The sequence below is a fragment of the Schistocerca nitens genome, chromosome 5, assembly GCF_023898315.1.
Source record: "Schistocerca nitens isolate TAMUIC-IGC-003100 chromosome 5, iqSchNite1.1, whole genome shotgun sequence".
In the NCBI taxonomy this organism is placed as follows: domain Eukaryota; kingdom Metazoa; phylum Arthropoda; class Insecta; order Orthoptera; family Acrididae; genus Schistocerca; species Schistocerca nitens.
In genome coordinates this window covers 231,976,460-231,993,324 of record NC_064618.1, presented here as the reverse complement: position 1 = coordinate 231,993,324, position 16,865 = coordinate 231,976,460, and the positions used below count along the sequence as shown (strand labels likewise).

The window sequence follows — 16,865 nt, the reverse complement described above, 5'->3', positions numbered from 1 at the left end:
CCACCTCTTAAGGTGGTTTTCATGAGCAATAAAAAGGGCAGAAATGATGTTTATGTTGATCTCTATTCCAATTTTCTGTACAGATTCTGGAACTCTCGAAACCGAGGTGATGCAAAACTCTTTTTGATATGTGTAAATATAGCAACGGCCACGGTCGATAACGGTCATTCAGAGAAGTATTGGATTATGACTGATCTCACGGGAAATCTGCTCAAGCTGTTTCCTTTCTTACTCACCCGCTAAAGAGGCTGAGAGCTATAATCTACGGCAACATGTACAACGGGTTCTTGTTAGATAGTGGATAAACATGTAAGTAGGCTTGTGACGCGGGATCATCGAAGAGAAGTAAATTCAGAACTTTGCATTGTGATATGGGTGAATATGGTCATCGCAAGAACCGATGTAGTATTTAGAAAAATGAAAATCACTTTAGATAATTGAAAATAAAAGGCGTCTATGGTGTGCAAATCGTTCGAGAGTTAAACACAGAATAGAGAATGGTTGGGTGATAGGGACACTATGAAGGAGATGAACTTTGATGACTTGACAGAAGAAGAAATGGTGTCGATCTGGAGGAGAAAGGGGTGCCATTTTTCGGATGTGACAGATCTGGAAGAGTTGCGTTCAAACAGGTAGATAATATTCTTTCGGAATTTCTAAAATAATTGCAGGGAACGAAAACAGAATGACTATTCAAATTAGTGTGGAAGAAGCAAAGACACGTACCTTCGTACTTCCGGAAGAATATCGTCCACGCATAACCCATGAAAGCAAGAGCAAATAACTGCGAATACTAATGTACAATTCATGCATACAAGCTGCTGACCATAAGAATATACAGAAGAATTAAAAAGGAAATTTAAATCTGTTAGATGAGAATCATTTTGACTTTAGGAAAGATAAAGGCACCAGACTAACAATTCTGGCATTACACTCCATAACGAAAGTAGGACTTAAGAAATATTAAGATACATTGATAGGACATACTGACCTATAACACCGTTTATGAATATTTTTCCATGATTGGAACCCTTATTAGTGTCCATTTTTATGATGGAGCCCTTGGTTTGCTTCTGCGGCATATGTTTGAGGCAACATGCTGTAAAGGGATATTACCAACGAAAAATTATTTCAAACCATTTTTGCTTGAAAAATTAATCCGAAAGTTCTTCGGGCACCTTAAATTTCAACTAACATAATGAAACAAGAATTTTAAGTTTAATGTTTTATCAGATGAGTGGCACTGATTCTTATTTTCGAACATAGTTTAATATTAGGCTTTATGCTAGATAAACTGAAAATCCTGTTTGACACATATACTTAACTGCAAATGAGAAGAGTTCCAGCACAGCATTTTGCGACAATAGAAGATAATCACCACTATTCCGCCAGAATCATAAATTTAAACTTTTCTTATTGAGTCACAAGCAGAAGATTCACTTTCTATGGCTTTAGAGTGACTTTTTTAAAGCCATTCTCTCCATTCTCTGCAACAAAATATCGCAGCTGCGTTTAAGGCCGAATAAAGTATAAATGGTTTCTTACGTTGATAATACTGTTGACGTTGGAATATGAAACTTTGCTTAAAGGGGTGAGAAACGGTGAGGGGGGAAGGAATGTTCGAAGTGCTGTGTAGACAGTGACATTTATCCCTTTTTTGTATTCAGTTATGTGAAATATGATCAGCGTAGGAATAAAACTGTAAATTTGTATAACAAACAAAGGCACGTAAGCTTGGAAACCCCTTGAATAAACGATACACTGACCTAGAAAATGAAGTTGCCTTGTAAAGTGCAGGAAGTATCATCAGAAACATGGCATACGCTGAAGAGACAGACGGATAATCTACATAAAGAAAAACGTAAATGTTCGTTTCTTGAAAACGTCAACCCTCCGAAAGTTCTTTACCGATTGCTTTGAAATTTTGACACAACACTATATTCGAGTTCTCAACTGTTTTTATATACCTATTGGAACGACATCTGGTATATATGTACCACATATCTAATAAATGTGAAACATTATAAAAATATATAAGTTGGTTTGTTAAAAATCGTTATTGTCCGAAAGTTCGTGACCGATTGTTTGAAACTTTGACACAACATTCCATTGGTATATGCACATGTTTATTAACCTAGTTTTTAAATATTGTAATACATTAATTTATATAAATTTAATAATAGGGAAACGTTATAAAATATACGATGGTGAAACGTTGTTAGCAAATAGGAGAATTGTATTTATGGCTTATTGGTTTTTGATTAGAATACTACTACAGAATCTGAATTAGCAGTAACAATAAACAAGGGTAAATGTCAGAGAGAGGGGAACAGGAAATTGACAGCGGAGTGGAAGGAAACGGACACAGAAAACAGGAAGGAGACGACAGACACACAGAGGAGTCAGGAGGAGATGGAGAGAGAGGGGCCGAGCAGAAGATGGACAGAGAGCGGGGGAGGAGGTGATGGACAGACAGAGGGGAAGTTGGAGGGGATGGGCAAAGAAAGGGAGAGGGAGAGATGAACAGAGACAAGGGAGAGAAGAAGATTATGATATACGGCAAATTGCCGTACATATTAGAAACGTTGCTTGTTTTATTTCTTTTCCATTTAAGCACGCTCAGCAACAGCAAAGAGTGGCCCGGTACAGCTAGTATACATGTGTGTGAAACAAGAGAGAACAATGGTAATGGAAGAACAATACAGAAGTACTCGGATGAAGACAATGTTCAACAGTATTCAACCTGCACACCAAATAAAAATTGTAGAAAATAAATGACAGACACAGAAAATTGATTGAAATTCAGGGGGAATGGGTATCAAAATCTGCGGGAGTCAAAGTGTAGAAGAATAAAAGAACCTATTGAGTGGGATGAACAGTTTGCTTAGAACGTAATGGGGACTCAGACCACACGAAAGAAAGACAAAAGCATTGAGGAGTATTAGAAATGCTATTGGCGACAAATGTGACATCAAAACTGAAAGAATTGTGGTACCTCGGAAATAAGCTCCGCATTGTGCAGATGTCCAAGTGCGCTACCTGACAACTGTCATTCATTGGTGGATGTGGCAAATAAGCGTAGCGATCTGTTTTTTTCTGGTTTTATACACTAACATAATTGCTTTGACCAACCTTTTAGTATTGACAAGCTATGCTTATTAACGATACTGTTGGGGTCAACACTTTTCTAAGGAACCAATTCCAATTTAGGCATGGTAACTTTTTTACTCTTTTTAAAGTTTTAATACTTTCATAACATGTATGTGTTTTCAAATATTCTTAGTTTCGCATTAAATGAAAGGCAATTTCTCTGGCTGCTTCCATAGATCTGATGATGGTTGCTAGTTAACGGAAAGCGGTAATCATTAAGCTATAAAGACCAATAAAACTAAAAAAAATTGTAATAAATAATCCAGATGGCTTTGACTCTCTCAGCCTACAAAGTAGGTCGTACAAAGAATAATGTGGGTATTTAAAGCACTGAAGTCCTTATTTGTTCAAAATAACTTAATTTTTTATTAATTTTGTATGTGTAGGAGGGCGCACAAGAGATGCTAAATAGCTAGTGATAGTCATTATTCCATTTCATTAAGAAAATAATAATTTTCGCCAAGGTGGCAATTTTCGTTAAAAGAAAGCCCTCATGGAAACTTGAACGGTGTCTCGAGCATAGATACACCACAGAGGCGGCCTCAGCATTTAGAAGACGTCAGCGCTCGGAATCTATTATGTATGAGCAACTATCCCAAAGCTGTCCGAATGAACTCAGTTAGGTTGATTGCAAAAGGTAGCACCTGCTGGACATTCGAAGTTTCTTTCCAAATAGCACACAAAGGTTATGGTCGGTCTCATTTCCCTGGTTTGATCTTCTACAAGCGACGCGCGTCATCCTCCGTTTCCACAGTCAGCCTCCACGTGACATGGACTTACAGGTTAGAAGCTATGTCGCAGTATCTTACCTCATAAAGCCGGTTTTGTGGCGTATAACGGTTTATAGTCTTGCTGCTCACTAGTCGCGACAGCCAAATACATTAGAATTGCGATGGTAACCAGCAATTACGACAACATCTGGACCATAGAGCCAAGGCAATATTCTATGTTCTACTACGTTGTACAATCACTGGTCATCTCCTCTCTCGCCCCCGGTTTTTATTTATCGCACGTAAACACCGGCTGTAGTGGGTACAGCGACAGTAGAAAATAAAATTGCAGAGCAGACACAAGCTGCATGCAAATTTATGCAATACGTTTCGCTCGTCATTTGCGACCATCTTCAGAAATTTAGTAACCAATTGCCAAATGTTGTGTTTCTGGCTGTATAGAGCGCCGAATTTTTTGTAGCCGTTGGCTACTCAGTTTGTGAAAATGGTGACGTCTGACGAGCGAAACATGCAGCAGTAAAGGAAAGTTGTATCCTATTTGTAGCTGCTCCACAATTTTATTTTCAATATCTTATGTTTCATTTCTATAATGGCGTAAGTTCTGTGATTTCTTGAGTGTGGTTAATCATTAAGCAATAATTATCTACCGTAACAGCACTTCATTTCAGTGCTTTCTGATTTATTATGTGTGCGTCTTCATGTTAGGTGTATTTATTGGTCTTTATGAAGAAATATATCTGAGTCTGTAGCTCATTTAAGTAGGGATACACTATCCCTCCTGTGCTTAATTTTAACCGTGATTAGCTAGCTTCCCAATAACCTATATTCTATAGTATGTTGTATGTGGCATTCTGTTTACAGTTTAGCTGCGGGTGAAGTTCACAGATTGTGACACGCCTGTCTGCTCGAATCAATTTGTCCACGTACTATCGTTTCCTGTCGGTGTTCGTTGTTAAGTCTCTCAATGGGCTGTTTGCCTTTAATGCTGGTTTTCCGTCTTAAAATTTCTTCATTTGCGTATCCACGTCGCCAGTCTTCTGTTTAGAAGCCAATACTCCCCTGCCTGCTTACTGGCAACACTCCAACTCCATGTGCAACTGACTGATCTGCATTAGTTACTAAAGAAGTTACACCACTTCTCCGCTGCTTTGGGCGTAGTCTCATTGACTCTTTGGGCGAGGGCAGCACACACTACTGACAGCGTTGAGACTATAGTTTAAGCTCAATGGCCACTTTGACACCACTAAAGACTCGCAACAGATATTTTCACGAAAACACTTTAGAACTTAGTGACAGTTCATGTGAAGGGGATAGTAGTACACCAGTGTGGGGTTATCACGTTGTCTTCTCGTTGATGCATTTTATCCTGCACACACACAATAAAAAGCATTTCACATACAACCGCTTTCCGTGTTGCAGGCCAGCTGTACCAGATAGCGCAGGAACTGTACGACATCGCGCTACGCATCGCCATTCTGGAAGAACAGACAGCTCTGTCTGGCGCCCGGAACGTGCAGGTGAGTCACAAGTTCCTTAACTCAGTTGAATTGAGCCAAATAAAATATCCAGTATCACACTTATTCTGATTTAGCTGACTCTTGAACAATCATAAAGGAACAAATGGTAACAGGATTTCCCTTTTACGGCCGCCATCAACCATTTTATCTGGTGTGACAAGTCCTAAGCAATTTTGCACAAACATCCCTCAATAAAATTACTAACTGGTCGTTCATCAGATGGCACCATTCCACCAATCTCTACCCTCGCAAAGCCTTGATCCCAGTATGACAATACCATCAGGTTATTTGCCCAAGCTGAGTCGCTCCCAATACTTGAACGCCAGGCAGTCCGTCTTGTCTTCTATATCCATTTACCTTCGCCTACTCAAATCCTTGACCATCTCCCTCTAAAGAGCCAACTGGTACACCTGCCCAGTATCGTGTAGGGTCCCCGCGAGCACGAAAAATGACGCAACACCACGTGGTATCGACTCAACTAATGTCTGAAGTACTGCTGGAGGGAACTGACACCATGAATCCTGCAGGGCTGTTCATAAATCCGAGGGGCTGGAGATCTCTTCTGAAGAGCACGTTGCAAGCCATCCTAGATATGCTCAATAACGCTCAAGTCTGGGGAGTTTGGTGGCCAACGGAAGTGTTTAAACTCAAAAGAGTGTTCCTGGAGCCACTCTGTATAAATTCTGGCTGTGTGGAGTTTCGCATTGTCCTGCTGGAATTGCCGAAGTCCGTCGTAATGCACAATGGATACAGGTGACCGGACAGGATGCTTATGTACGTGTCACCTGTCAGAGTCGTATCTAGACGTATAAGGGATCCCATATCACTCCACTGCACACGACCCATGCCCTTACAGAGCCTCTACCCGCTTGAACAGTCCCCTACTGACATGCAGGATCTATGGATTTATGAGGTTGTCTCCATTCCCGTACACGTCCATCCGCTCGATACAATCTGAAACGACGAGGCAACATGTGTCCAATCACAAAGAGTCCAACGTCGTTGTTGTCGGGCCCAGGCGAGGTGTAAGGCCTTGTGTCGTGCAGTCATCAAGGGTACACGAGTGGGCCTTCGGCTCCGAAAGCTCATATTGATGATGTTTCGTTGAATGGTTCGCACGCTGACACTTGTTGACGGCCCAGAATTGAAATCTGAAGCAATTTACGGAAGGGTTGCGCTTCTCTCACGTTGAACGATTCTCTTCAGTTGTCGTTGGCTCCGTTCTTGCAGGATCTTTTTCCGGCCGCAGCGATTTCGGAGATCTGATGTTTTACTGGATTTCTGGTATTCACGGTACACTCGTGAAATGGTCGTACGGGAAAATCCTCACTTTATCGCTGTCTCGGAGATGCTGCGTTCCATCGCTGTTGTGCTGACTGTAACACCACGTCCAAACTCAATTAAATCTTGATAACCTGCTATTGTAACAACAGTAACCGATCTAACAACTGCGCCAGAGACTTGTTGTCTTATATAGGCGTTGCCGACCGTAGCGCCATATTCTGAATGTTTATTTATCTCTGTATTTGAATAAGCATGCCTAAACCAGTTTCTTCGGCGCATCAGTGTATCAAATTCCGTTCGCTTCTCACCAGGACTAAACACCCTCTTATATTATATACATCCCACAAACACAACTGGTTCTCCCTACCGAGAAGTCCCAGCAAAGTGGCGAACCAGTACCAATTCAGCCCAGCGGCGCACAGCTACACACCAACACAAATTCAGCAACAATCTCCCAGCCCTAATAATATTCCGTATATCATATCGAAACCACTCCTCCCTGTCTTTACCACATCTTTCCACCTTCCCAGCCATATTCTTTTCTTTCCTTTGCAGCACCATGGTCTGACCTCCATCCTATTTAACTCTGCCACATATCCAAATTTTCCTGACACCCATCCTCCCACAAGATACATCCAGATAAGCCAGCCCACACAGTTTCCCACAGCACCACTTACTTTCAACTTATCCTATTACGAGAATTTCTTGAAATTTGGTTTTAAAAGGAAACAAACAGTTACCACCATCTATGTATTGCATTTTTTAATAATTAAAAGCATGTTTATATTTTATCGTGTTAATATTTTAAAACTGTATTTGTATTCGGTAAACTCTGAAGAACTAAAAGCACACCAGTGCCATTGGAATTAGAATAAAAAATTTTTGATTCTAAAATGTGATGGTTCTGGTCTTATTAGTTTCATATTCATTGCCTTGTGTATTTCCTGAGCCACTTCGTACGGTTAATGCACGAAGAACGACACCGTGATGCCTTTATGCTCCCATTTCAGTCAGCTTCATGCAGGTATTCTTTGCTTATTAATAATGGGAATCTAATCGTCTGCTGTGCCAATTTTTTCACTGTACTGATTGTGAAACTGAACTGATAGCACTAGTCAATCATTAAAAGTACAGACATCCTTGACCCTGAATGAGATTTTCACTCTGCAGTGGAGTGTGCGCTAATATGAAACTTCCTGGCAGATTAAAACTGTGTGCCGAGCCGAGACTCGAACTCGGGACCTTTGCCTTTAGCGGGCAAATGCTCTACCAACTGAGCTACCCAAGCACGACTCACGCCCCGTCCTCACAGCTTTACTTCTGGTAGAGCACTTCCCCACGAAAGGCAAAGGTTCCGAGTTCGAGTCTCGGCCCGGCACACAGTTTTAATCTGCCAGGAAGTTTCATCCTTGACCCTGTCGCTAAACGTTTATCACGGATATTTTCTCGGTATCGTTATTTCTCCGTTGCAAGATAAACGGAAGTATCTTGGACGTAACTTCGATACACATGAATTGGTTCAACGAAGCGTAGAGAAACCTCAGAGCTGATGCAGTTTTACTGAATCATCAATCTTTCCACTCCTTTCATGCTGTCTACTATCTCTTCCACTACTGTGCTAATATTTTTATCTCTGTATAACTTCTACACCCAACATCCTCTCGCATGTTGTAATAAAATAACCTGAGACACTTGTATAATGCATTCCTTCGATGCAGTAGGCTGCACGCAGAGCATATCCATTTCAAGACTTCCGGCACGTCACAATATCAGTTTGTCAGAAATTGGGCTCACAGAATGATAGTCGCGTCGCTGGTATTGTTTGTTGTTCTGTCATTAGGAAAGTGTTACAGCACTATACCGAATAATAGTGGTTGATATACTGTCATGAGAGTTGCCGAACCATATAATTTTTAAAATTATTTATTATAACAGTCTCAGTTGTAATGTGTCACACTTGCTAATTACACTGCGCAATAGAAATAAAGGATCACTTTTTGGAAACCCCGCGGTTGCCTTCCATTGCGACACATAAGATTGAAATTTGGCTCAGAGGTGCCTACAACCTCCATCTGTAATGATGCAAAAGCGTGACGTCCTGCGACATCACCCCCGGGCTCGGTGCCGGCTGGTGTGGCCAAGCGGTTCTAGGCGCGTCGGTTTGGAACCGCGAGACCGCTACGGTCGCAGGTTCGAATCCTGCCTCGGGCATGGATGTGTGTGATGTCCTTAGGTTAGTTGGGTTTAAGTAGTTCTAAGTTCTAGGGGACTGATGACCTCAGATGTTAAGTCCCATAGTGCTCAGAGCCATTTGAACCATTTTGAACCCGGGCTCGGTGACGCCTCGAACAGCAAGGCGTCGACACTTGCGAAATAAAGGCCACAGCTCGGAAATTCGTGTTTGCTGTAAGATGAGTTAATGATGTCACATTGACACCTTATTTCAGCACAATTCTGCCCAGCGTCACCGTAGACGTGTCGCACAATGAGAAGGTCGTCACAGCCCCTCTTACTCACATTTCACCCCTTCTTTTGACGTCTCTGCCATGGAGGTATGAACCGTGACACCCAGCGTTGCAGTCACGCGGTTTTCTTACACGCGGGCAACGAAAATATTTCAAACACAGGGCCGCTCAGAATCGACACGGAAAGGGCTCACGGAGTGACACAAAGGGCGTCAGTGAAACCATTCATTGGGTGTTGATTCTCACACATTTCGCGGTCGAAAAGACAGTTCGCAATGCGATGAATAACAGGGAAACGATCTTCATAACATTTGACAATGTTAACACCCTCAGACATTTGAACCCTTCTCTAAGGATATTATGGGACGCATCCCCACTCAATCGGGTCGCACCCCTTTGGCGTGCAGTGCGGTAGCAATTTTTGCTCTCGCGTACGGGTTGGGATCATAGGTATCGTTGAAAACCATTCGAAGAAATCTGAACGTGATCCAAAGCAGCAAAGGGTACTTATGCTTTTTCAACATTCCTGTTCGCTGCCCTCCCATGACGTGATCACGCGGGAGTGCAACGTCATCATGTGGGTTAATAAAACGGCAAAGGGTGTCTCTAAGACCTCTCAGCTCAGCAACACCCACACACCGTTCTTCAGCACGCTAGAAATCTGTTGTTGTTGTGGTCTTCAGTCCTGAGACTGGTTTGATGCAGCTCTCCATGCTACTCTATCCTGTGCAAGCTTCTTCATCTCACAGTACCTACTGCAACCTACATCCTTCTGAATCTGCCTAGTGTATTCATCTCTTGGTCTCCCTCTACGATTTTTACCCTCCACGCTGCCCTCCAATGCTAAATTTGTGATCCCTTGATGCCTCAAAACATGTCCTACCAACCGATCCCTTCTTCTAGTCAAGTTGTGCCACAAACTTCTCTTCTCCCCAATCCTATCCAATACCTCCTCATTAGTTACGTGATCTACCCACCTTATCTTCAGCATTCTTCTGTAGCACCACATTTCGAAAGCTTCTATTCTCTTCTTGTCCAAACTGGTTATCGTCCATGTTTCACTTCCATACATGGATACACTCCATACAAATACTTTCAGAAACGACTTCCTGACACTTAAATCTATACTCGATGTTAACAAATTTCTCTTCTTCAGAAACGATTTCCTTGCCATTGCCAGTCTACATTTTATATCCTCTCTACTTCGACCATCATCAGTTATTTTACTCCCTAAATAGCAAAACTCCTTTACTACTTTAAGTGTCTCATTTCCTAATCTAATTCCCTCAGCATCACCCGATTTAATTTGACTACATTCCATTATCCTCGTTTTGCTTTTGTTGATGTTCATCTTATATCCTCCTTTCAAGACACTGTCCATTCCGTTCAACTGCTCTTCCAAGTCCTTTGGTGTCTCTGACAGAATTACAATGTCATCGGCGAACCTCAAAGTTTTTACTTCTTCTCCATGAATTTTAATACCTACTCCGAATTTTTCTTTTGTTTCCTTTACTGCTTGCTCAATATACAGATTGAATAACATCGGGGAAATCTATCTTCAGAAATTTCGACACCAAATCAGCCTGGCGACTGCTCTAACGCCTGAAGGCTAGGCACACACTTCGAGATCCCTTGCAAGTTGACGAGTGTTGCTCCCTAGCTTGGATGAACAATACTCAAAACAGTCTTATTGACACACAGCTCAACAATGCCATGTGTCTAGTAACTGATACAACCAAACGTACACCAAATTTCTGGCTACCCATACCTAGTCACATACGACCTACGTCCTGTCAGTGGGAAAGTGAACTTGCATGGTAGTACAAAATACTGCAGAAAAGTCTTCACCAGCCTGCCCACGACGACATTCCAACTATCAGTAAAAGAAGACTTTACCCTCGTCACCCACCCCTGGAAATTTCAAGGATGTTAGCTGGCAATGACTTTAATACTAATGGCTGCTGGAGATATGCATGGACGATTAATGTTATGACGAAACAATTTAAGATACCGTGTATATCGACAAAGCCACCTGGTTTTGAATATCCACACATGATCTGGTCGTTCCTTTACCAAATAAGAAACAACACTGACAGAAGTGCGATTCTGTGTGCAGGTGGAAGAAAATAACTTCAGAAAGTTTGTGGTGCTGAAAAGCAGACTGTTCACCATGTAGTTCAAGAATGTACTCTGAGAAGTTGTCCTGGCGATGAAACAATGATTCTGATGATTAAGGAAAGATCAATAGACTACATTCGTGGCTTAGATATAAGTTTGTAATGTGAGATAAATCCGCGGCTCGGGGTTACACAATGGTAAGCGCCAATTTCGTGTATCTTGAGTTATACGTAATCGGCGCTACCTCTGGGCAGTGGAACATAATACACCAAGAAATAGTTATATTTTGACTTTACAGAAATCATGGCGATGCACCGTGATAAACGCCAGTAGCTACCTACTGCGGGACACAATGGAAAGCGACAGGTAAAATGTCTGGCGCTAAGAAGGAGCAGTGTACGTTTTCCCAGATTGTAGCCCAGTTTGACGAGTTACAAGAAAAAGAAGGTGTTTTTGGGGAGCGAGATACTCAGTGAACATACTTACCATTACATCTTGATATGCATGAAATATGAGGTCATTAATGAATGGCTGCTGCTGAATGGTGTGTAGTACACGCATACTTCATTTATAACCAAACAAATAATAATAAGAACAATGGTAATAATAATAATAAAAGTAATAATCAGTGTTGCTATTGAGGTAATCTGCAAAGAATTTCGAAATGGACGTAATATCGAGCATTCTGGCACTGCCTCAGGTAGCTGTTATGAAGGGGCAGCAGAACAGAAGTGGTCTTCTCAGGAAAGAATGAGATGCACCTCACAACGGAAGATTAAGCGGATCAGGTGTAATAGAGCTGGAGAATATTTATCTTATTCTGGAGAAAATGATAAGACGGATCAAGAATCTGTCACTGTACTCTTAAATGTTTAGAGAAAGTAAGTGAAACCAACGTGAGGCAAACGTTCATACGATTCCGGGAAATTGGGGACTTTGATGTTCAAAACGCACCTGGCTGTCAGCCTAAGGAATGTACACAGGTAGAAGGTTGAAACTCGATATCGGTAATTATTTTGTAAGGCGTGCGGAAACATGCGTCATTTCGTTTCTGACAATATTAGTATTCTCATTGGAAACAATTAGAACCTGAAATAAGAACAAAGAGTAAATTACACTGCCTACAAATTATACAGAAATCAATTCTCAAGTATCTGACTGCGAGTTTAAAAAAATCCTGCAACGTCTCTTAACAACTGATCTGCAATGCTCCTGTACGCAACAGACAACTTACCTCGTCTTGCCGCTGCAACTGCGTTATCAGCAACATGCTAAAATATTTAAAAGGCAATAATGCGATCCATGCAGAGTACATTGCATGGGCTAATTGCAACAACTACAGTTGGTCAAATGGACTTACACGTCATAAAAAAGTGAAAGAAACCAATAAAGTCTACAGTCCATTATATTTGCAATATATTATTTAAATACTGGTAAACTTTACATATAATTTTCATTATTCCACAATGTCTATGAATAATAACCAAGTTCTGGCCGCAACAAAGATACGAATATTATTCTCAATGTATGCATACACAAACTTGAAAAAACTCCTTCCAGTGCGCAAGCAACCAGCAACTACGTGCAGCAAAAAGGCAAATTACCAAAAATCCCCAGTTGATACGACAGTGTCCTCCGGAGCTACTAGCACGATTGCGGCTTCTCTCCACCGCAAGCTGCGCCCGACCACTTCAGACTCCCCTTGCCAGCTGCTCCCTGTCTACTACTCGCGATACTAATATCTCAGACTCAAGAGTTTGTGTATGCGCACAGCAGAATCATAGACGTCCAACTTTCAAGGTGACTTCTGAATACCCACCATCTTTATTCATCAGCGAGACATTGGGTCATGACTTCTTGTGCAAAGTAAGTTTCAGGAAAAGTTGGTGGCGGAAGCCAGTTCTTACTCCTCGATTAAAATACGTCGGATCCAGACTGATTGAACAGATGAGTGTTGCTGACATTCTGTCCCTCTTAGATTACCTCCCTCCTGTTCATGATGGATTTTTCTTGCAAATGGATACGTCTGTGATGGGAGTGATGACTAACTACGGTCAAGCAACGAGCTGCACAGTTATGTCTCCTACTAACTCTGTGTAAATCCCTGATATGATATTTATGTGTCATTACTTTTTTTTGTGTCATCTCGTTGTCACTGTAGGCTTGTACCATGGGAAGGACAGGATGCCGTTTAGTGGCCGGTATACTCCTCTATAACACAAACTGTACATATGTATTAACAGGGTTCTTTATTCATAAGAACCAGAAGTTACTTAACTTAATAGTCCAGGTGATGCGGTACAAGCTCTTCTGTAATTGCCCACGTTAGTCTTACTGCTGATGAAGTACTAGTCCCGCTTTGTACTCTACTCTGCTCGCTATGTACTGACTGACTCTGAGCTAGAGGCTGATATAACTGCGACTGCGACTGATGACTCATTGAATGGATGACTGGCGGACTGGAGCTGACTGACTGGGCCGTCCGGTCCGGGGCGGCGATCTAGGTACTGGCAGTCGACAGGGCGCTGGCGGCACGTTTCTTGCGAGATTGTCCTTGGCCTCTCTGCTGATAGACTCGCTCCCTCCGGTTCTATTATCGATATTCTCGCAACCTCTTTGCCACCCAGAGTGCTGGCGCCAGCTTACGCCACGTGTTATTCGTTTTCTTCTTCTTTCTTCTTGCTATTATGTCTATATGGATGAATATAGACGTCAAAAGCCATGCAGAACAAAATGGATGGTAGAATAAAATTATTCAGACTTGTGGATCAAATGCAAACTTTAATCCTCTGTATTTTCAAACGCCCATTTTGGTGCTTATCATTTTGTTCCCCCTTGCAACTCAATTGCAAATATTAATGTCATATGCCAAATAGGAAATTTAAAGAAAATGGCTACATATAAGTGTTATCACTACTGGGAATGTAGTGTTTCTCTAGCTGCAGTAGGCATGAAACGTTCCCTTTGGAAAATTACGAATGACTGTCCTGGTAAACTTCTACATCATTTGATACAGAGACAGCTGAGTAAAACTGAACAGACTCGGACAGTTCTCTCCTTACTTATTCTGATCATCACTAAACTGACACACAATATTTTTAGCGCAACGCAATCTGACTTTCAATAATCCCTACAAAAGAATGGCGCTGACTAACAATAATCTATATGTTTCATGAATCACTTACCTCACAAAAATCTTTGTTACTCGAACTACTGCAATACAGTGAGCGCCAATACTGCCAACTAAATAAAAGATTCTAACTGCTGAAGGCACAAACTACTGATAGGCATAGTTAGCAAATGAAAAATTTTGATAGAGAACAAACAATGTATTTACCTTAATAATGGTACAAATGGTTCAAATGGCTCTGAGCACTATGGGACTTAACTGCTGAGGTCATCAGTCCCCTAGAACTTAGAACTACTCCAACCTAACTAACCTAAGGACATCACACACATCCATGCCCGAGGCAGGATTCGAAGCTGCGACCGTAGCGGTCGCGTGGTTCCAGTCTGTAGCGCCTAGAACTGCTCGGCCACTCCGGCCAGCACTTAATAATGTCATCATATACAGGGCAATTACAAATGATTGAAGCGATTTCATAAATTCACTGTAGCTCCATTCATTGACTTATGGTCACGACACACTACAGATACGTAGAAAAAGTCATAAAGTTTTGTTCGGCTGAAGCCGCACTTCAGGTTTCTGCCGCCAGAGCGGTCGAGAGCGCAGTGAGACAAAATGGCGACAGGAGCCGAGAAAGCGTATGTCGTGCTTGAAATGCACTCACAGCAGTCAGTCATAACAGTGCAACGACACTTCAGGACGAAGTTCAACAAAGATCCACCAACTGCTAACTCCATTCGGCGATGGTATGCGCAGTTTAAAGCTTCTGGATGCCTCTGTAAGGGGAAATCAACGGGTCGGCCTGCAGTGAGCGAAGAAACGGTTGAACGCGTGCGGGCAAGTTTCACGCGTAGCCCGCGGAAGTCGACGAATAAAGCAAGCAGGGAGCTAAACGTATCACAGCCGACGGTTTGGAAAATCTTAGGGAAAAGGCTAAAGCAGAAGCCTTACCGTTTACAATTGCTACAAGCCCTGACACCCGATGACAAAGTCAAACGCTTTGAATTTTCGGCGCGGTTGCAACAGCTCATGGAAGAGGATGCGTTCAGTGCGAAACTTGTTTTCAATGATGAAGCAACATTTTTTCTTAATGGTGAAGTGAACAGACACAATGTGCGAATCTTGGCGGTAGAGAATCCTCACGCATTCGTGCAGCAAATTCCCAATTCACCAAAAGTTAACGTGTTTTGTGCAATCTCACAGTTTAAAGTTTACGGCCCCTTTTTCTTCTGCGAAAAAAACGTTACAGGACACGTATATCTCGACATGCTGGAAAATTGCCTCATGCCACAACTGGAGACCGACAGCGCCGACTTCATCTTTCAACAGGATGGTGCTCCACCGCACTTCCAGCATAATGTTCGGCATTTCTTAAACAGGAGATTGGAAAACCGATGGATCGGTCGTGGTGGAGATCATGATCAGCAATTCATGTCATGGCCTCCACGCTCTCGCGACTTAACCCCATGCGATTTCTTTCTGTGGGGTTATGTGAAAGATTCAGTGTTTAAACCTCCTCTACCAAGAAACGTGCCAGAACTGCGAGCTCGCATCAACGATGCTTTCGAACTCATTAATGGGGACATGCTGCGCCGAGTGTTGGAGGAACTTGATTATCGGCTTGATGTCTGCCGAATCACTAAAGGGGCACATATCGAACATTTGTGAATGCCTAAAAAAAACTTTTTGAGTTTTTGTATGTGTGTGCAAAGCATTGTAAAAATATCTCAAATAATAAAGTTTTTGTAGAGCTGTGAAATCGCTTCAATCATTTCTAATAACCCTGTATATATACAGGGTGAGTCACCTAACGTTATCGTGAGGAGAGGGGCTAGTGTAATTGTTTAATACAAACCATACAAAAATGCACGGAAGTATGTTTTTTCACACAAACCTACGTTTCTTTAAATGGAACCACGTTAGTTTTGTTAGCACATCTGAACATATAAACAAATACGTAATCAGTGCCGTTAGTTGCATTGTAAAATGTTAATTACATCCGGAGATATTGTAACCTAAAGTTGACGCTTGAGTACCACTCCTCCGCTGTTCGATCGTGTGTGTGTCGGAGAGCACCGAATTACGTAGGGATCCAAAGGGAACGGTGATGGACCTTAGGTACAGAAGAGACTGGAACAGCACATTACGTCCACACGCTAACAACTTGTTATTGGTGTTTTTCACTGACGCACATGTACATTACCATGAGGGGTGAGGTACACGTACACACGTGGTTTCCGTTTTCAATTACGGAGTGGAATAGAGTGTGTCCCGACATGTCAGGCCAATAGATATTCATTGTGGTGGACATCATTTGCTGCACACAATTGCAATCTCTGGCGTAATGAATGTCGTACACGCCGCAGTACATCTGGTGTAATGTCGCCGCAGGCTGCCACAATACGTTGTTTCATATCCTCTGGGGTTGTAGGCACATCACGGTACACATTCTCCTTTAACGTACCCCACAGAA

At 42.1% G+C, this 16,865-nt stretch overlaps 1 protein-coding gene across 1 annotated transcript in view; it reads left to right on the top strand.

Annotated features, from left to right (window-relative positions):
* The window catches only part of LOC126259486 (soluble guanylate cyclase 89Db-like), a 497,463-nt gene that overhangs the window by 370,670 nt on the left and 109,928 nt on the right, over positions 1–16,865 (top strand). Inside the window, exon 4 of the mRNA XM_049956325.1 lies at positions 5,301–5,398. Coding sequence (XP_049812282.1) covers positions 5,301–5,398 — 98 coding nt within the window. The remainder of the gene's footprint in view (positions 1–5,300; positions 5,399–16,865) is intronic.